This window comes from Colletotrichum truncatum (genome assembly GCF_014235925.2).
Source record: "Colletotrichum truncatum strain CMES1059 chromosome Unknown Contig_0001, whole genome shotgun sequence".
In the NCBI taxonomy this organism is placed as follows: Eukaryota; Fungi; Ascomycota; class Sordariomycetes; order Glomerellales; family Glomerellaceae; genus Colletotrichum; species Colletotrichum truncatum.
This window is the reverse complement of record NW_027222398.1, coordinates 2,831,752-2,852,390: the sequence shown is the minus strand read 5'-3', so window position 1 is coordinate 2,852,390 and position 20,639 is coordinate 2,831,752. Positions and strand designations below refer to the sequence as shown.

The window sequence follows — 20,639 nt, the reverse complement described above, 5'->3', positions numbered from 1 at the left end:
TTGGCGACAGATAAGTCTCAAGCTCTACAACAATATTCAATGATGAATACTTTCCGGGCATGTTTTGAAATTGAGATATCACCCTACGAGCAAACAATCCTGGCTGAAACTGATGTTCTCTGAATCTATGTGCGTCCAGTAGACGATGTAATACCACCATCGACGACAATCCTCTGTCCTGTAATGTACCTTGCTTCGTCCGAAACCAAAAACGCCGCCGCATTCGCAACATCCCAAGCATCTCCCATCCGGCCCATTGGAACTTGATCGTCTCTCATCTTTTTGAACGCTTCATAACCACCCTCCATCGGAAAACGCGACGCCAAACTCTTGGTATAAGGCGTCTCCATCAGCCCCGGCACCACTGTATTCAGCCGCACCTTTTTCGGCGCGTAAATGACGGCAGTGGCTTTGACGAACTGCATAATGGCCGCCTTTGTCGTATTGTATGCAATCTGAGGCTTGCCGATGTACCTCAAACCCGCAATGCTTGAGATGCACACGATGCTCCCTCCCGTCTCCTGTTTCTCCATAACAGGCAGAACGTGGTGACATGCGAGGTACACGCTCTTGAGATTCAATTCAATCTGAGAGTCCCACGTCTCCTCAGACATGGTTGCGGGGCACCCCGGCTGGGATTGGCCTACATTGGCGAGGAGAATGTCGATACGGCCATGCTTGGCAAGGCAGGCGTCCACGAGCGCTTTCACAGACGCAGAGGATGTGGCATCTGTTACGACAACGTCACAAACGCCGCCGGCCTCCTCAATCGCTTTTGTAGTCTTGGCCGTCGACTCAATGGTACGGTTTCCGCCAAATATGATGGCGCCCTGTTTTGCAAAGGTGATGGCACAGGCAGCGCCGATTCCCCAGCCTTCTGAACCTGTTTGGCCCAGTCCAATGACCAGGGCCACTTTTCCTGTAAGGTCGAGCATGGCGATGTAAGTGGCGGCGGAAAAGGTTCGGAAAAGATGGGTCTTCTTGAAAAGTTCCGAGGTACAATGCGGTCGAAGAGAATAAAATGTTTAAGAGAAGTTATCTTCAAAGTGAGCACTTCAAGGTATTGCTTCAACCTTTGTCTCACAATTGACAATATAAATATGCACTACTTTAGATGCGGTGCCTAGGCTATTCTAGACAAGATGTTTAATTATATGGTGGCATGAGTTGTGGCGGCAGTGCGACGGAGAAAGTCCGTCCGCAGCGGACAAGAAGCCGAACCTTGCGGCCGTCCTATTGCCGTTGGCGATCACGACATGCGGAGTCCCCGCACTTCATACGGACTCGGATAAGTGCTGCTGGCCAACCATAAAAGACTGAATAGTAATTCCCGTAATTGTGTCATTGCCCTTGACTTTCAAAACTGGTAGGAACAAAATTGAAAATGGCTGAACAAACGACGACATCAAAACCCGAAAAGAAGCCGGTAACTGGCGACTACGACCTCTCGACGCCAATTGACCCCAATTCCACGGGGTTGCGGCAAGGTCTGACGTCGTATGGCGACGCCCACTTCTCCCTCTTCCTTCGGAAGGTCTTCATTAAGGCCCTCGGTTACAGCGAAGATGCCCTCTCGCGGCCCATCATCGGCATTGTCAACACATACTCCAGCTTCAACCCTTGCCATGCAAATGTACCACAGCTGATTGAGGCTGTGAAGCGCGGCGTCCAGCTTAACGGCGGCTTGGCGATAGACTTCCCCACTATCAGTATTGCTGAGAGCTTCGCATCGCCGACGAGCATGTACCTGAGGAACCTGATGAGTATGGATACGGAAGAGATGATCAAGGCCCAGCCATGTGATGCTGTTGTTCTTATCGGAGGTAAGTTACCTACCCAGCATGTATGGCAAAATTGAGATTGGGATCTAAGACCTCACAGGATGCGATAAGACGACGCCGGCTCAACTAATGGGCGGCATCTCCGCCAACAAGCCTATCTTGCATTTGGTAACAGGTCCTATGATGCCTGGAAGCCATAAAGGTGTAAGAATCGGCGCGTGTACAGATTGCCGCAACAACTGGGCGGCATACAGAGCCGGTAAGATTGATATCGAAGACATCTCAGCCATCAATGATGAGCTTGCGCCAACGGTGAGCACTGAAGAAAACCTCTAAATCTGCGCATTCGCTAACAACAGAAGGGCGGAACCTGTGGCGTCATGGGCACCGCATCAACGATGGCGTGTATCCTAGTCGGTCTGGGCATGATGCCTTTCGCCGGCGCAACTGCGCCAGCTGTTTCCTCCGCTAGACTTCGTATTGCTGAGCAGACCGGTGGCCTTGCCGTGGCGTTGCACAAGCAGAGACTGAAGCCACAGGAGCTGCTAACCCGCGAGTCTTTCTTGAACGCTATCACCGTTTTACAAGCTATCGGCGGCTCGACCAACGCCGTCGTGCATTTAATGGCGATCATCGGTCGTCACCCAGCGGTAGCTGGGACCATTACACTCGACACATTTGATGAGATCGGCCGCAAGACGCCACTTATTGTCGACCTGAAGCCAAGCGGAGACAACTACATGACTGATTTCCACAATTCCGGCGGGATGTTGGCTCTCCTGCACGAGATCAAGCATCTCTTGCATTTAGATGCCATGACGGTGACGGGTAAGACTCTGGGAGAAGAGCTGGCCACGACACCATTCATCCCCGTTCCCCGAGATAGCTTGGTGAACTGTCTGCAACCTTTCAACGATCCTTTGTACCCCGCTTCTGCGCTGGCCGTTCTCCGAGGAAACATCGCTCCAGGAGCTGCTATAATCAAGCAGAGCGCGTCGAAATACAAACACTTGTTGAAGCATTCTGGTCCTGCTGTCGTGTTCGCCGGTTCCGCAGATCTTGCCCGCCGAATCGACGACCCGAACTTGGACGTCACCCCTGACAGCGTTCTTGTTTTGCAAAATATTGGTCCCGTGGGTAACCCAGGAATGCCAGAGGCGGGACTTATTCCTATTCCCAGAAAGCTTGCCGAGCAAGGCGTGCAGGACATGCTGCGTTTGTCTGATGGCAGAATGAGCGGCACAGCTGGCGGGACTATCGTGTTGCATATCTCGCCCGAGGCAGCGGATCCAGAATCTGTCCTTGGCATTGTCAGGGATGGCGATATCATCACTTTTGACGCGGAGCAACGGATCATCAAGGTTGAAATATCTGACGAGGAGATACGCAAGAGAATAGATGAAAGGTTGCAGGCTCTGGAGAAGGAGGAGGCAAATGGCGGCAGTGATGCGCCCTGGGTCGCTAAGAAGCGAATCAGGGGCTACCGCGGACTATACCTGCGTTCAGTCAACCAGGCTGAGGGTGGAGCAGACTTTGACTTTTTGACAGCAAACGGACCTGCAGGGGGTTATTGAAGGAATTTATGGATCATAAATAAGACTGCAATAAAATGTATCAACACTTAATCATACATGCTATGCTAAATCTCCTTATCTAGGTGAAACTGGGGTATGTTGGTATGAAATCGTCAAATAGCCCGCGCATGATGTTATCCAGGTTGGAAGTTTCTCCCATTTGCAATTGATCCCCAAATGTTGTGCTGGCCAGGAAGGATTCGAATGGGTCTTGTGGAAGGTACGCTTCTGAGCCGCTGGCCGTCAAAGCAGCCATGGTCATTGGATGCGAGAGGCCTTCAGCATAGCTCATCCTCGGCGTTCCTGTACCGTTCAGACCGCTTTCAAACGGATTCATAGGTTGGGCCTGTGATGGATCTAGCCTTGAAGAGCGTCGTTGGTGTTGAACATCCAACGCAGCCGGTTGGCTAGGAAGGTCTTTGATCCAGCGAACGGTTGCCCGAATCATATCATCGAGTATGTCCCTGCAGCGCTTTGCTCCGGACCAATGCTCTCCTGTAGCGGCCAGAACTCCCAATCCAGCACTAAAGTCAGACATCAAAGAGTCCAGCGGTGTCTGTCTAGCGATCTCAGGCACCATCTTGATGCAGTATAGCATAGTGATGACGCTCAACACAATGGAGTGGGGTGTGTTCCATGCATGCATAAGTAGGTTCTGTTTGTAAAGTTGATCCAGAAGGCGAATGCTTTGAAAAGCAGCATCGAAGCATTTGCGCAACGATTCCGATGACGGATTGGGAATGGCAGGGCTTGGGCGCAGCAACAGCATTCGCAGGCCGTGATATCTGATTTGGCAAACGATATGAATGTACTCAAACCCTGGAAGTTGAGGAATACCACCGTACCAATCGTCCAGTTGCTGAATCATGCCGTTTTGCCATTCGTGGATGTCAATGACTGCTGGGTATGCGTATCGAGGGGTGTCGCGAACTATGCTATTTGCGACGTATTTGAACTCTGAGTTTAGCTTGGCTAGACGGAAGAGATGAATTGAAAAGGCCATACGGCCTGACTGTACTGAATTAAGAGGTTGGCCAAATCCCTGAAGCGATATATCATCAATATTTTGTGGAAGCTGTAAAGTGTTAGTTTACCTGCTGAATCAAAATCAGGCTCACTTACTCGGAGGTCGCAGGCTTCGTCACGTAGGCCAATCGGTCGACCCATCATTGTTGCGATCATTCGATCCAGAGTAAGTACTACCCAGAAAATTCTTGTCCTCATTTCTTGTTCCAGCAGAGAGATGCCAGCATTAGTGTTGATATCGCGTTGAAGTCCTAGATCTAGCACGGCAGCAATGCATTGATAGTTAAGATACCACACGTTCAAGCGCATGGATGCACTATGCATTGTGAATATAGTTAGTAATAGGAGACATTGTAAGCCACGAATAGAGTTTTCAACGTTGATGCGGTCGAAGTATTGCAGTGCCGATAGGCAGTATGATTCCCCGGACAGACGTGCCCTGGTCCGGCGGGACAGGACGGTAGCCCCAAGTGCGAGCACCATAAAGACTTGGAATACGCCAGTGGGGCCTTGATCTGCCTCGGTACCATTCTCATAGACTTGGTCTAGGAGCATCATGAACGTTGGTTGATGAAGTATCGGATACTGTACGTTGATAACGTCGAAGTACATTTCTGCCAGTTGTTTTGCCTGCTCTTTGCCAGGTAATGGAAGGGCACCTTGCATAGCTTCGACAAGGGCAGTCGGGAATGGGCTATTTGATCCTGGGGTTTTAGACGGCCAAGCCGTCTGATCTTCTTGGCGAGTCGAATTAAGCATTAATCGGGCCAAGAAGTATCCACTGGAAGGCCCTATATACTTAGGGTCCTGGTCACTCCCCAGAGACACCATTCCGATTTCATGTGAAAGGGCGTTGCTGGCGGATGGGTCAATCAGACGTGCTTCTGGGCGGGCATGTGGAGGAACAGGCGCAGGCTCAGACGAGACGGAGTGCTGAACTCTCGTTTCGTTATCATCTGCCTGACCTGAATGGTCCTCCCTTTGGGTAAGACCCTCATCGACGGTTGACTCAGCAGCGAAGGTCTCGTCACCATCCAAGTCCATGTCGACATCACTAGATGGCCCTTGGCTTAAATCAACATCCGGACATCGTTCCCGCACAATGCTTTCAAGCCATTTGATACGGTCTTTCAGATGGGATATTTGCCTAAACATTTGTTAGGTCAATGGGATTGAGACACTTCTTAGACCCTGCTCACGCTCTCGGTAGGTCTCGGAGACGAACACTCTCGCCATCAGTACATGCCACAGAGGCTTTCTTGCAGTTGTTACATGTCGGCAGCTGGCCATCACACTGCATCCAATCAGCAACTGTTCCGCACAAATCGGCCGGCACAATGATCCACACTTACACGGATCTTCCGTCGCTGGCAGCGAGCGCAGGCCAATCGTAGCCGGGCTGTTCTCCGCGGCTGGCGGCTCGATTGCCGGGTAATACTTTGATCGGGCATTTTCCGGACTCAAAGATAAGACCCACGAACCGATTCCACAGATTCGGAGGCGACGTGCTTTGGTAAGAATCTGGAGGATGAAGTGATTCGGGAAATGTCCGATGTGGGACAAAGGAGTGAGGTTGAAAAAGGTTGAGGGAAAGACAGATGCGGGGAAACCCCGCAACCAAACTTTGCTGAGTCGGTGTTATTCCGCACAGTCGAACAAACTTTAGTCTAACTGTGTGCTCAGACATCACCATCGCAACATCTTTTGAGACACTTTGAAAGAGACCGAATCTCCAGCTTCCTTACTGCACTCAATTACTCTCATACCAGCCTTTAATAAGAGTCTTCCAAGGTTTGACTTGAAAGTTTCTTTCATCGAAACACCAATATCATCTTGTTCCGGTTTTGGCATACAGTATCGAAGACTCATCCAACATGGCAGACTCATCAGAACTCAAGATCCATGTCTCAGCTTCCGAAGCCAAGCGTCTGGTAGAAGACATCCTCAAAGGCAACGGCGTGCCGTCAGAAAATGCTGCCACAGTGGCCCGTTGCCTCATCGCTGCCGACCTCCGTGGAGTGGACACTCACGGCATGAACCGCATTCCCTCCTACATGGAGCGCATCCGTCAGGGCGTTCTCAACGCCGCTGCCCAGCCTGAGCTGCGCCAAGTTACCCCCGTGGTGGCCCACATCGACGGCCATAACGGATTCGGCTTTGTCGCCGCTAGCATGGGTATGGCCGCCGCCATTGAGTCCGCCAAGACTTACGGCATCGGCATGGCAAGCATCGCGCACTCGAACCACTTCGGCATGAGTGCCTGGGTCGTCCAGCAAGCTATTGATGCGGATATGATGAGTCTCGTATTCACCAACTCAAGCCCTGCCTTGCCAGTCTGGGGCGGTAAGAGCAAGCTCATGGGTGTCTCACCAATTGCGTGTGGTGCCCCTGGAAAGGATAAGCCTTTCATTCTCGACATGGCTCCCTCAGTGGCGGCCAGAGGCAAGATCTACAAGGCCAAGAGACGAGGAGAGAAGATCCCCTTGGACTGGGCACTGGATGCCGAAGGCCGGCCGACAGATGACCCTGCGGCGGCGTTGGGGGGTGTTATGCTTCCCATGGGTGGCCCCAAAGGTTCGGCCTTGTCCATCATGATGGATGTGTTTTCGGGTGTTCTCTCGGGCTCTGCCTTTGCCGGTCATGTGACGAATCCATATGACCCCTCAAAACCCGCGGATGTTGGCCATTTCCTCGTTGCCATCAAGCCAGATCTATTCATGAGCCTAGACGACTTTCGCGAGAGGATGGATTACTTGTACCAGCGAGTTGTTGGCTCGGACAAGGCAGCGGGGGTTGACCGTATCTACTTCCCGGGTGAGATTGAGCAACTGAACCAACAGGAGAGAGAGAAGACCGGTATTCCCCTTGTACAGGCTGAGATTGACGCCTTGAATGAAGAAGCCAAACGGGTTGGTGCGCAACCGTTGTCCTCGATAACAGCATAGAGTATAATTATGATGCGCAAAAATTGATTCTCATTATTTGGTTCATAATTCTTTCAAATACTCACTGCGTCCCTCTCCATGCTCTTGATTTTCTAATTTCATTCAATACTGTTAATTTTGGACTTGATACTCAATGCCTTTGTCGCCCTTCTCTATGATTTGATTTTCGATGTAGGTACACAAGCAGAACATGGCTAAATAGACAGGAGCCCAGCATCTACAAGCCTCGATCTGTTTTCAGTTAAGCAGTCTAAAATTTTCACAAGCAGCTTTTTGTATCGTTCCCTGACTTTCACTTTGAGCGAGCCATTAACTGTATAATAAATATACTACGCATTAGAACGGACCGATTTCATTCTCGATGTTTGCAACTGTTCCTGCAGATGGCCTCAATCCTTGTTTGTAGTAGCATGTTTAATGTCTCAAGAAACTTACTGTAGTAACTTCGACTTCGTGGCTTGACTTTGCGAGAATCTACGATACTGAAAGACACAATAACGTCCCACACCCACTTCTGGGCACCCCCCACATTTGGGCACCCCATTTACACCAAAAACGCCGTTTTTCGAAATTCTATATTAAACTAAATACTTTACTTATTAAAGAGAATAAATATATGTTAAATAGATTAAGACTTAATTATAATACTTAAGTAGCTATATACTAGTATTATTGATAATAAGTATTATAAATTCAAGGTTTAACATTTATAATACTAATTTACCTAGCCTATTGTTACGACCCGACAGTTAACAGACCACTGACGACGACCCCGCAGGGGCCCAGCGGTTATAGGGACGGCCGTCAGCCGTTACGTCGTAACAACCCCCACGGAACGGAAGAACTAGGATACAGGTCACGTGACGATAAGCAGGACCGACGGACGATAAGCGGTCCTGGGACAGGACCGACGGTGCCAAGGGCGGTCCATGGCGATGGACCGACGTCCTGGGTGTCGGTCCCCCAGGATCAGGAAGTGTTCAGCATGGAACCAGACTTGTATATAGTTGGGACTCGAGTCCTCTCGAGTCCTACCTTTCCTAGTTCTTCAGCAATCAACTTTGTGATTACCCTAACCGGTACTTTCAGCTATACCTAAGTGACGACTACTCTACGACTCTTGTTGAGGCCTTGACTGATCACCAAGACCTTTGAAGATCTACGATCTATTCGACCAGGACCACGGAACGACTGTTACTACTCTCAATCCCTGGCTTACTGTTAACACAAACCCACTGTTAGTTAGCTGGCCGTAACACTTTGATTGCTCCTGTTCAGTAAGTCACCTTTTGAGAACTACTAAACAGTATAGACAAGATGTCTTCTCGCGCTTCTGCCAAATCACCCACTCCAGGATCCTCATCCTCTTCGCGCAACCAGCCTCAGAGCCTCGCGCAGGAGCCTGCCAACACTGAGGACTTCGACATGCCGGACCTCAAGTACGACTCCGATGGAGATGGCTCTTTCACCAAGGAAAGCTACGATAAGCTCCGACGCATAATCCAGAAACAAGAAGCCGAGACAAAAGACATGCAGAAAATCGTCAACGAAAACCGACAAGCAATGGAAAACCTCAACGAGCAACTCCAGCACGCTGGACAGGCCTACAAGAAGCTGGAAGAAGACATCAAGGGGGACGCCAACCTCCGGAAGATCCAGGAACTCCAGGGGGAAATCACCACCCTCCGGGCCGCCGCCAACATCGTCACCACGCCCGTCCACGGAGGACGACAAAAGCTCAAGCTCAGTGCGCCTGTCACCTACGACGGAACCCCCGGGACCCTTAAAGGATTCCTGATTCAGGTCAAAAACTACCAGAACTTTCACCATGGAGATTTCACCAACGAAACCGAAAAAGTAGTACACGCAGCCACCTACCTCCGAGGAAAGGCCCTCAAGTGGTTTGAACCAATCCAGGAAGAATACCTCAAATGCGAGACCCTCGACGAGTGCACCACCGAGACCCGCGACATCTACGCCAATTTTAAAGGATTCGAGGATGCGCTCAGGTCACTCTTCCAAGACCCCGACGAAAAGCGACAAGCCGAACGAGATCTGGCACAACTTAAGCAGACTAAGTCCGCCAAAGACTACTCCGCCAATTTCCGACAACTTAGCGTTCAACTCGACCTTACCGAGGAAACCAAGATCTTTATGTTCTATCAAGGACTAAAAGACGAAGTCAAGGACGAGATTATCAAGATTGATCGACCTGACGACTTTCTCTAGTACGCCGAACTCGCTATCAAAATCGACAACCGGCTTTTCGAACGACGAAAGGAAAGAGGCGAAAAACGACAAAACCCTAACTCAGGACGTAAGTACCAGTGGCAGCCTCAGCACCAGTTCAACAACCAGCGAAACGACAATAGACCCCGCAACAACTGGAACAACCCCCGACAAAGTACTGCCTATGGTCACCACAGTGGACCAATGGACCTTAGTGCTACACAGAGAAACGACAAAAAGAACGACAGTTGGAAGAAAGATAGACAGTGCTATAACTGCCAGAAGATTGGACACCTAGCATACGAATGCAGGTCACCTAAGAAGGAACGCTTCCAACCGGTACCAGAGAAACGACAAGCGAGTATCGCTACGAAGACGATCCCTCATGAACAACTCAACTGGACCACCTGCTTCGATGACAACTGCCATATCCACTCTAGCAGTAAGGAACACGCAGGATGGTACCCCCAGAAACCTCAAGAACGATCTGGTTACGACACCACCAACGCACCTAAACGGACCCTCGCTGTGGGATATAGAAGCAACAGCAAAATCGAGCGCAAGACAATCGAACAGCTCGACAGTATGAACGACAACGAGGAATTAGAACAAGACAATCAGCGAAGACTAAACCTCCTCTACGCAGGACGACAAGCCAACCTGCAGCGGATTCAACAGGACTCACAAAACCCTATGTGGCAACGACAACTCGGTGCGCTGGACGCACACATCGAACGACGACAACATGCACAAGGAGATCCCGCACGGATCCGCCAAATCAACCAAGAACTGGAAGAACAGGTCGAATCAGAAACGACCAAGAACACCCCCAACGACTCGGAAACACCTCGCGATGTTGCCCGCCAACATGCCCAACTGGAAGTCGCCTTTGAAGTCGCTTCAGTCAACGACACCAGCTCTGGAGAGGACTCTGACGAAGAAATACAGTGGTATCACTGCTACCAAGACCAGCGCCGAGTCCACTATATCAAGAAAGACGAAGCATGGAAGAAACAGCAAGAAAACGACGAACAAGGAACGGACGAGCAGTCAAAAAACTAGACTCGCCTACCGAAGACAAGGGACAACGACAGGCAGTCCAGACAAGGTCCCTATGTAGCGCAACGACGCCTACGACACAACGACACGAGCATGTACAAGTCCAAATACAGCTCAACGGAAGAACAGCTACCGCCATGATCGACAGCGGAGCCCAAGGAAACTTCATATCACCAAGAACGGTGAATGAAAGAAAGATAACCTGGAAAAGAAAAGCAGCCGAAGACTGCTACGAACTCAGCACCGTTGAAGGAGAACAAGTCCAGTACGGCGGAGGACGCATTGCTATGGAGACAGCGCAACTCCCTTTGCAGATCCATGGCCGGAATGAGCGACTGAACTTCGATATTACGGAGATAGGAGACAAGTACGATGTCATCCTTGGAAGACCATGGTTATACGACAGTAACCCACGGATAGATTGGAGAACAGGCCAACTCCATTGGGACCAGGATTCAGTCACTGAGAAGCAACCACGGAACGGTGCCTCAAACGAACCTCTCAAGACTCCTGAAGCGAAGAGATTTCTAGCATACCTACGGATAAAGGATGCAAACGCCAGGACGTTATCAGCAACAGACATCGGCAAGGAAGACCGACTTCTGTCTATCCCAGAAGAATACCGGCAATACCAGAAGCTATTCGCCGAAGAACTCGAGACCGGACTCCCGGAACACAGCAACTACGACCACGAGATACCCCTTAAAGGAAGGGAAGGAGCCAAAGCTAGAAGCAATCTACGGACTCAACCAGAAAGAAATGGAAGCACTCGACGCTTACCTCAAAGAAAATCTACAGAAGGGATACATCAGACCCTCTACATCACCAGCGGGATACCCAATCCTGTTCGTACTAAAAAAGAACGGCAAACTACGACTCTGCGTCGACTACCGGAAACTCAACGACATTACGATCAAGAACTGCTACCCACTACCGCTCATCTCCGAACTACGAGACCTGTTGCACGGAGCACAGTGGTTTACAGCACTCGACCTAAAAGGAGCCTATAACCTGATCCGGATGAAATCAGGTGAAGAATGGAAGACAGCGTTTCGAACACGCCGAGGACATTACGAGTACCTTGTGATGCCCTTCGGACTTACCAACGCACCCGCGACATTCCAGACGATGATCAACCACGTCTTACGAGAATTTCTAGATGTGTTCGTCGTAGTTTACCTCGACGACATCCTAATCTTCTCCAAGACTCTGGAAGACCACAAAAAACACGTACACCAAGTACTGCGGAAACTGCAAGACGCCAAACTCCTAGTGGAACCCGAGAAGAGCAAGTTTCACGCCAAAGAAGTCGAATTCCTAGGTTTTACGATAGCCCCAGGAATCCTCAAAATGTCCAAAGACAAAATCGCAGCAGTACGAGACTGGCCTACACCACAGAACGTTAAGGACGTACAATCCTTTATTGGATATGTGAACTACTACCGACGGTTCCTAGAAGGGTACTCAGACAAAAACGACCCTCTCACGAGACTCTCGAAGAAAGATGTTCCCTGGCAATGGGAAGAAGAACAAGAACAAGCCTTCAACGAGATCAAACAACAAGTCACATCGGAACCAATACTTGTTATACCAAACCCCGAGAAACCATTCGAAGTCGAGACCGACTCCTCAGACTACGCTATAGGAGGACAACTAGGCCAACGAGACGACGAAGGACGACTATACCCTTGCGCCTTCTTCTCACGCAAGTTACACGGCCCAGAACTCAACTACCAGATACACGACAAGGAACTTATAGCAATTATCGAGGCATTCAAAGAATGGAGACCGCAACTCTCAGGAACCAAGTACGAGGTCAAAGTATACACCGACCACAAGAACCTCGCACACTTCACCACATCGAAAGATCTCAACAAACGACAAATTCGATGGTCCGAATTCTTGTCAGAATTCAATTTCAGAATCATCTACCGGAAGGGCAAGGAGAACGGCAGGGCCGACGCCCTCAGCCGACGACCGGACCACGAGGTCCAGGTACCTGAGGAAACCCGAGTTATCCTCAAAACAGACAAAAACGGAGACCTTGTGCCAGCAGCCAGACTCTTAATGATGGCCAGAAGAGACAGTACCAGCACGCCTGGAAGGATGTCTCCTGAAGCCATTAGGGAGATACACTCCGCACCCGCACATGGTCACCAAGGCGTAACCAAAACGTGGAAACGCATCCGTCAACACTACGACAAAACGGCTACACGACAAGAAGTATCTTTAGCGATTAAGGACTGTGAGGTTTGCGCAAAAAGCAAACCCAGCCGACATCAGCCTTATGGAAAGATACAGCCGCTCCCAGTGCCGCAAACCGCATGGGAATCCATCTCGCTGGACTTCGTCACTAAGTTACCTAAGTCCCGAGAACCGATGACCAACGTCCACTACGACAGTGTCCTCGTCATCGTCGACAGACTCACAAAGTACTCATACTTCATTCCGTACATGGAGTCAAGCACTGCAGAAGACCTCGCCTACAAGTTTCTGCAGGTGATCGTAAGCCAACACGGAATGCCGAAGGAAATCGTATCCGACAGAGACAAGCTGTTCACTTCCAAGTTTTGGAGATCCCTGATCTCGCAGCTAGGATCTGACCACAAGATGTCCACCGCTTTCCATCCGCAAACCGATGGCCAGACAGAACGAATCAATCAGATCATGGAAACCTACCTACGCTGCTACGTCAACTATCAGCAAAACAACTGGGTCCAACTGCTACCTATGGCCTAGTTCGCCTACAACAGCGCAGTAGGAGAAAGTACAAAAGAATCACCATTCTACTTGAACTACGGATTCAACCCGACAGCCTATGGACAACCCCGACAAGGCCCAACAGCTCTGAAAGCTGTGGCAGATATCAACAAACTCAAGGAAATCCAACGAGATCTTCCTAGAGACCTTGAATTTGTGCGCGAACGCATGCGCAAATACGCTGACAAGACAAGAGTTGAGGGACCAACTCTGAAGGAGGGGGATAGCGCATACCTTCTCCGCCGGAACATCAAAACAAAACGACCAAGCGATAAGTTGGACTTCAAGAAACTTGGACCCTTCGAAATCACGAAGAAGGTATCCAACGTCAACTTCAAACTCGCACTACCAGACACTATGAAGTGTCATCCAGTTTTTCATATTTCACTTCTCGAGCCAGCACCAAAAGGATCACGAACTATGGACCACATCGAAGTCGACCCGGAACAGGACTACGAGGTCGAAAGGATCCTCGATCACATCGATCAGCACGATGACACAGAAATACAATACCTAATCAAGTGGAAAAACTACGGACACGAAGAAAACACATGGGAACCCGCATCAAACTTGGAGCACGCACAAGAGGAACTTCAAGAATACTGGACGCAATGGGAAACACGACAGCACGCCAAAGTCATGCAAAGACCAACACACAACCCTCGCGTCAGAAACCCTCAACCCAAGTTTCGACCAACCAAGAAACCCCAGGGCAACAAAACGTTTCTTCGCCTAGGAACACCTAGCCCTGAGTAGCCGAGGAACCTCCAACACTCCCCGCACCCGCGCCATCCACCAGAGGACCCAAACCCACAAACTCGTCACCAAAACCAAAAAGGGACCAAGGAGGATCATTCCCGAGACCCACTGCCTGGAGGTCACTAACGACGAACCTCTCGTGAGCATCCAAGGCAGGTAGGACTTCGTCGTCCGCCAGGACGCCATCCTCCCTGTCAACCTCCTGCATACCACGCTCAAAAACTTCGGTCTGCCGCTCCCGAACTATCTTACGGACCGTCCGAATCCGTTTCAGACGACCCGCAGCATCCGCCATTTGAACTTGCAAACGAGCAAACTCTTGATGAAGCGCGAATAGCTCCTCACCCGCTTTCTCTTCTTTCTCATCCCACTCCTTTTGCTGAGAGTTCAACTTCTGAACTAGAAGCAAACATTAGCAACCCCCAGAACAGCGAAAACACAAAAACACGACTTACGAGTAGACGCCACGAGGACGCCGTCACAAGGTTTCTTCGCCTCGATGCAAGTCCTACAGCGTGTAGACTTCTCGCCAAAACGACACGGGACCTTTGCACGGAAACAACGAGTGCAAGGCATGTCGCTAGCAATCGATCGGGACTCCACGTATTCAATAAGCGCAGCTCTCTCACGATCTTTTATCACAGTCAAGTGCGACTTTGTCTTTCGAACGCGACCTGACATGGTGTCAGCATCATGAAAAACAAAGGAAGCAAATTTGTGGATCCCCAACCTGGGACCAACGACCTACTTATACTCAGGTCTCGAGGACAAGACCTTTAAGAGGGGAGCTGATGTTACGACCCGACAGTTAACAGACCACTGACGACGACCCCGCAGGGGCCCAGCGGTTATAGGGACGGCCGTCAGCCGTTACGTCGTAACAACCCCCACGGAACGGAAGAACTAGGATACAGGTCACGTGACGATAAGCAGGACCGACGGACGATAAGCGGTCCTGGGACAGGACCGACGGTGCCAAGGGCGGTCCATGGCGATGGACCGACGTCCTGGGTGTCGGTCCCCCAGGATCAGGAAGTGTTCAGCATGGAACCAGACTTGTATATAGTTGGGACTCGAGTCCTCTCGAGTCCTACCTTTCCTAGTTCTTCAGCAATCAACTTTGTGATTACCCTAACCGGTACTTTCAGCTATACCTAAGTGACGACTACTCTACGACTCTTGTTGAGGCCTTGACTGATCACCAAGACCTTTGAAGATCTACGATCTATTCGACCAGGACCACGGAACGACTGTTACTACTCTCAATCCCTGGCTTACTGTTAACACAAACCCACTGTCAGTTAGCTGGCCGTAACACCTATATCTTAATATATAAAATAGGTAGAGATATTTAACTAATATGATTAGAATTTTTAAGTAAGATATAGTAGATTTATATATTCTTATACTTAGTAAAAAATTCTTTAAGCTTAGAATAATATTTTAAAATTTTCCTTAAGAAAAGTTTCTATTATAGAATTTTAACCCTTAATTATACTATATTTACTAAAGTAATACTTTTAAATCTCTTTTAGATATAATTATATACTTTTAATAAGTATAAATATTAATTTCCTAGATTTTTTAAATAAGTATATATGAGCGAAAATATATTTTTCTAATGTTAAGGAATACTAGTAAGTTACTAGTATCTACTAACATTTTAAAGCTTTTAGTTTTAAACTTCTATATTATAACTATTATTATATTTAAACCTTTATAAAAAATTAGATGGCTATAATTATACTTAACATAGTTTATATATATTTTATTTTCTTAGTAAGTATAGTAGTTAGTTTAATATAGAATTTCGAAAAACGGCGTTTTTGGTGTAAATGGGGTGCCCAAATGTGGGGGGTGCCCAGAAGTGGGTGTGGGACGTTATAGGGCACTTTTGAGTTGTGCGTCATGTTGTAGGCGATGATGCCCTACAGGTGATACTAGCTGAACCTAAGTTACTGAGTTGAAGAAACTTTAGAGAAGATTTTGACGATCAATATAGACGAATATTTGTTCAAGCTATGTGCACAGAATAGACCTCAGTTCTTTCCTTTGGATTCAAAATATGCATCCTTGAATAAAGAGCAGGTGGGAATTTTGCAAATGCCTTCTGCTTTCTTTTTCTTCGCTTTTCCATCGTAGTCATTTAGGCATAAATTTCTGTCGGGACGCAGTTGAAGACAAACTTGCACATTTTACGGAGTGTCATGTTTAAAGCGTTGTAAGGAACTTGTTTCTCTTTTGTTTTCACCAAAGGTCACTATTGGATGTCTGCAACGCTTCAATGTATCCTCTGTATGTTGTTTAACCGTGTAAATCATCCAAGATGGATTTTATAAAGGCCTGAGAGAATAAAAGTCTGGTCAGTTAGTCTTTCGAGCTCTCATTATGGCCGCTATGTCTTTCTTTCAACCCGAGGTAAGGCCGACCCAGGTCACTTTGTTTTTGGTAGGATCAGTGATGCAGGAACCTTTCTCTGGGTACCTGCATAATGGACAAGCAGTGCAACTATCACCTTACCACACTCTGTGCGTCCAATAAGGAGGCCCTCCCATGTTTACACACAGACTATCCCAACAAGGCGAGAAGGGACTACGTCCCTTCTGAACGAGTCGTTAACCGAAAAGACGACACGCCTCCCAAGCAAGTATATCTGCCCTAATTCTTTCCTAATTCTTCTGCCAAAGCCAACCTCCTTCTTTGTCTTGCCTCTTGGCTATGAGAACTTGTCCGCTTCTTTTGGCTCTTCTCGATCTCCCCAATACACCCACATCCCAGCAAGATCCCCATCCCATCATTACATATCTCATCCATTCCTCGTTCAACTACAATTTTTCCCACTATCCTTAGAGGTATACCCTGCTCAATATTAACCCATCATGCTACATGCCATGATCGCCGCTCTTCTGCTTGCCATGGTGGCTACCACCGTTGTTGCAGCACCCCCTCCCACCGAGCTCACATTTCCGAGATCTTCTATCGTCTACCACGAGGAGCCGCAGGATGATAAATGTTGCTTTGCTCTAAAAGCTGTCCACATCATGGATACCGGCGAAGTCAAAGATGTCGGCATTGTCAAGCAGAGTACCATTGGAGAGCTTCGTATCGGTGGCCCCTTCCAGCAAGGATTCTTCTGTGTGAACCCTGATGATGGCGCCATCAAAGATGGTAGAGACAACACCTGCTTCATCAATCAGGAGACTCAACACTTTCAGTGTTTTCGAGGTCTTCATGGCACCAATCTTTTCAAGTTCAAGGAGTTGGATTTGCCCAATGGTGCTGTTGTTCCACTTCTCACCCAAGACGGAAACGAGTCGTTTTTTATGTGTCCTACAACCAGAGGTGTCGATCCTGTCTCATCGACCTACAATATCTTTTCGGCAAGCATGCCACAGAGAATTGATTGTACCCAGATTGTACTCTTCCAGCATCAGCAAACACCCGACGTTTGTCACATTGACCATGACGACCATTTTCTTAAATTCTTGCACAAAAGAAGATACAGTTTGTCACAAGAGCATTTCTGCAAAGCCTTTTCGGGAAATTCACCACTCAGTCCCCTTATCTTCCCGAAGAACTCGGCCGAAGTCAACTGGCAGTACGACTCTGGATTTGTCACCATGCCCAATCCAACCAACGCTTTGAATCTCCATCTCGAGTTCCACATACCTGCGTCTTATGTTCCTGCCGTCGCAGACTCAGCTCCTGGTCGTATGTGTGCGCTTCAGTTCCGTATGCCTGTCTGCCCGGAAGCCCCCGCTGGATACCCCTGCGTTGGTGAAAAGGACACGTTCTATATGCTTGTGCGTCTAAGCAAGGACAGTCATGCGAGTTACAATGGATCGAAGATGAGGATTCACCATACGATTCGGCCTGGAGAAAAAGTCACACTTTTTCAGTTCAGCTGTGACGTTGACATCAAGAAGAAGAATCGCGAGATTACTTGGCATGTCATTGGTGGTCACTTCAAATCTCGTAGTCCTGAGACTACTATGGGATACGATGTTCTGTTTGACGACGAAAAAGGGGATTGGGCAAGAAATGCGTTTTTCGTCGAGGCTTGTGAATGATCTGAACAGTGAGATCGTGAGGTGGTTCATCAAATGATTCGATGGCATGGGGGATCCGCCCAGAGCACTACCGAGTAGATGTATGGCTCCACGACACAACGCCTTAGGCGGACCAAAGAGAGGACAAGCAAACGAAGCATAGCTAGATACCTAAAGGAATGAGTATGATAGCTGCCTATTGCATAACTGGTTCCTAGCTGAAAGCATGTCCGCATCTACAATGTGACCTGCCTCACGAAGTCATCGACTACTCTAAGCCGATCACAGCAAGCAATCACTCTTACTTGATAAAGCCGGGAGTGCAAAGATCGTAGAAAAACCGTGCTTTAATTGAATCTTCTACTTTGTGAGTGTTCCAAATATGTGAGGCACGAGTTGGTACCATGGCTCCACCGGTGGCCGTGCAAGATCAATTTTTTCCCATGGTCCTACTGATTTGATGGTCTTGCCAGTATTCCGGCAGAGCTGACAGCCATTCAGGGCGCGGGGCCACACAAGGTTCACGAAGCCTACGCAGATTAGCTTCCTTTTCTGGGACAATGGGTTCTTGGGCCAACTTACGTTGATAGAGTTGAAGGAGTGGCCACTTTTGCGACACTTCAACGTGCTCGTACAAATACCATCTGCCGCCCTTCTTCAGGTAGGAGTATAGCTCAGCTATGTTCTTCTCCGGCTCAGGGATGCTACATAAGCAGAGAATGGAGAAGATGCAATCAACGCTACCCCTCTCAATCTTGCCTTCCCACGTCGTCGAGTCAGACAGCGATTCGATGCCGACAGGAACGATCTCATATGTCCCCTCCAGTCCGGCCTCCGCTATATGCTTTCTCAGAGCGGGGTGCACCTCGGTGTTGGGTTCCACCCCGTAGATTCGGGTCACGCCGTCGACGACCTTGCGTCTCACTCCCTTTGCGCCCGAGGCGGCGGGCTTGTCGACCTTGGAGAAGAGGTTCACCCACATTCCAGAGCCAGGTCCGACTTCCAACACGACTCCGCTAACCGGCGGGTGGACGGGCTCGTCAACCACATCGGCCTCTGTGACGCGGCCTTCGAGGAGCGCAGCGATACGATCACCGTTACCATCGCGGATGTTGGGCCCAGCCCAGCCCCAGAAGGCGCTGAACCAGGCATCTTGGATGCGCGACCAGGAGCGCAGTCTGCGGAAGTCACCAGCACGGATCAGACGAAAGATGGTGCCAGGAAGATATGAGAATGATTGCGAGAGGAATACCCAGGGGCCTACTAAGCCCCAAAAGAGATCAATTACTTCAGAAAACGACGGCATGGTGGAGGACTCGACCGAGAGAGCAGGCGACCACGGGGGATAAGTGGATGAGGGTTCCGTACAAGGGTGGATTGGATAGATAATCTTGGTGAGCCAGGGAAGTATCTAACTGGAATTTATAAGACCATCGGCGGAAATCACAGAAAACCAGACATCTCGGAGGGGAATGCGGAAAGCTGGAGGGGCAGGTGTTTATAAGTGGAAAGTAACGCCGACCCCTAATGAGAAATGTAGTATACTGACTTAGAAGATATAATCCTGTATCGGGGCATCAAGCAGCCCTATGCCATTATTGTACACAACCTCCCCTTTAGACTCATCCGCGGCCTCTAAAATACTCCCCGGCAGAGGAGCCCATTGACACCCCTGCCGTGTCACGACATCATATAAATCCTTCCATGCCGCAATATCCCACACAACTCGTCAATTATCCGTCTAATCTTTGCGTGGGGCAATCGGCATGCCTGCTCATGCACAGGATTGAGCTCAAAACGGTTCGCCATGCACCTGGCGGACCGCCTTATCTGGTACCGATGAAGGCGGTCGTGAATACCGTTTCTACACCTATTGGCTGAGCTGTTTCCACTTCGTATCCCATACCGCGACGCCCCGCTGAGTGTGGTTGAGCCTCTCCAACGCAATCTGGTTGGTTGGCGGTGAGTTTTTGGCGATATAAACCAGCCTGTCTGATAGCTCTGGTGGGCTTCCGAGATATTCTCCTAGCATTGAAGCTGTGGGGGTAAAGCATCTGAAGGGAATGCAGTCAGCACACCAGCACAATCCGCACATCAAGACCAAAGTTACCCACAGGTCGTTTGACGTAGTGGTGGCTGATGGAGAAGAATTTTGAGACATTGTCGAGCAATTTGTAAGGGTCCTAGGTATACAGATTGGCTAATTGACATTAGGACAAGCTTCGTGGCGCTTGACACTGGCGATAATGTAGATGACGATGTTAGCTGGTGCCCGATCACTCTCCATATCTTCTCCATCATCAGGTCCTCTTCGATTGATATACAACTCTGAAGGCATCGCCTTTGGCTCTTCAATCCATGCGGTCTTACCACGACAAGTTTTGCTCAATTGAGGGGATCCAAAGGGCACATACGCGCTGTTCAAACCCATCTCGACTCTTCGCAGGCCGTTTCCCC

The 20,639-nt window shown here is 49.2% G+C and overlaps 8 protein-coding genes across 8 annotated transcripts; 4 read left to right on the top strand and 4 right to left on the bottom strand.

Moving 5' to 3' along the window:
* Positions 1–125: 125 nt before the first annotated feature.
* CTRU02_200738 (short-chain dehydrogenase reductase sdr) lies at positions 126–935 on the bottom strand (the record flags this gene model as incomplete). Its single annotated transcript, XM_036718749.1, has 1 exon — positions 126–935. The coding sequence occupies one exon, from the start codon at positions 933–935 to the stop codon at positions 126–128; it is 810 nt and encodes a 269-aa protein (XP_036589749.1).
* A 449-nt stretch (positions 936–1,384) lies between these two features.
* On the top strand, positions 1,385–3,355 carry CTRU02_200737 (dihydroxy-acid dehydratase; the record flags this gene model as incomplete). The annotated part of the gene is made up of 3 exons (XM_036718748.1): positions 1,385–1,823; positions 1,882–2,093; positions 2,144–3,355. The coding sequence occupies 3 exons, from the start codon at positions 1,385–1,387 to the stop codon at positions 3,353–3,355; spliced, it is 1,863 nt and encodes a 620-aa protein (XP_036589748.1).
* A 79-nt stretch (positions 3,356–3,434) lies between these two features.
* On the bottom strand, positions 3,435–6,068 carry CTRU02_200736 (C6 transcription factor; the record flags this gene model as incomplete). Its single annotated transcript, XM_070203737.1, has 3 exons — positions 3,435–4,430; positions 4,478–5,528; positions 5,734–6,068. 3 exons carry the CDS (start codon positions 6,066–6,068, stop codon positions 3,435–3,437), a joined length of 2,382 nt encoding a protein of 793 aa, XP_070062319.1.
* Positions 6,069–6,255: 187 nt separating this feature from the next.
* On the top strand, positions 6,256–7,326 carry CTRU02_200735 (malate/L-lactate dehydrogenase; the record flags this gene model as incomplete). Its single annotated transcript, XM_036718746.1, has 1 exon — positions 6,256–7,326. The coding sequence occupies one exon, from the start codon at positions 6,256–6,258 to the stop codon at positions 7,324–7,326; it is 1,071 nt and encodes a 356-aa protein (XP_036589746.1).
* Positions 7,327–8,643: 1,317 nt separating this feature from the next.
* On the top strand, positions 8,644–9,555 carry CTRU02_200734 (reverse transcriptase domain protein; the record flags this gene model as incomplete). Its single annotated transcript, XM_036718745.1, has 1 exon — positions 8,644–9,555. One exon carries the CDS (start codon positions 8,644–8,646, stop codon positions 9,553–9,555), a length of 912 nt encoding a protein of 303 aa, XP_036589745.1.
* Positions 9,556–14,116: 4,561 nt separating this feature from the next.
* On the bottom strand, positions 14,117–14,814 carry CTRU02_200733 (uncharacterized protein; the record flags this gene model as incomplete). The annotated part of the gene is made up of 2 exons (XM_070203736.1): positions 14,117–14,532; positions 14,589–14,814. The coding sequence occupies 2 exons, from the start codon at positions 14,812–14,814 to the stop codon at positions 14,117–14,119; spliced, it is 642 nt and encodes a 213-aa protein (XP_070062318.1).
* Positions 14,815–17,012: 2,198 nt separating this feature from the next.
* On the top strand, positions 17,013–18,203 carry CTRU02_200732 (uncharacterized protein; the record flags this gene model as incomplete). Its single annotated transcript, XM_036718742.1, has 1 exon — positions 17,013–18,203. One exon carries the CDS (start codon positions 17,013–17,015, stop codon positions 18,201–18,203), a length of 1,191 nt encoding a protein of 396 aa, XP_036589742.1.
* Positions 18,204–18,542: 339 nt separating this feature from the next.
* CTRU02_200731 (methyltransferase domain-containing protein) lies at positions 18,543–19,488 on the bottom strand (the record flags this gene model as incomplete). Its single annotated transcript, XM_036718741.1, has 2 exons — positions 18,543–18,712; positions 18,765–19,488. 2 exons carry the CDS (start codon positions 19,486–19,488, stop codon positions 18,543–18,545), a joined length of 894 nt encoding a protein of 297 aa, XP_036589741.1.
* Positions 19,489–20,639: the final 1,151 nt, after the last annotated feature.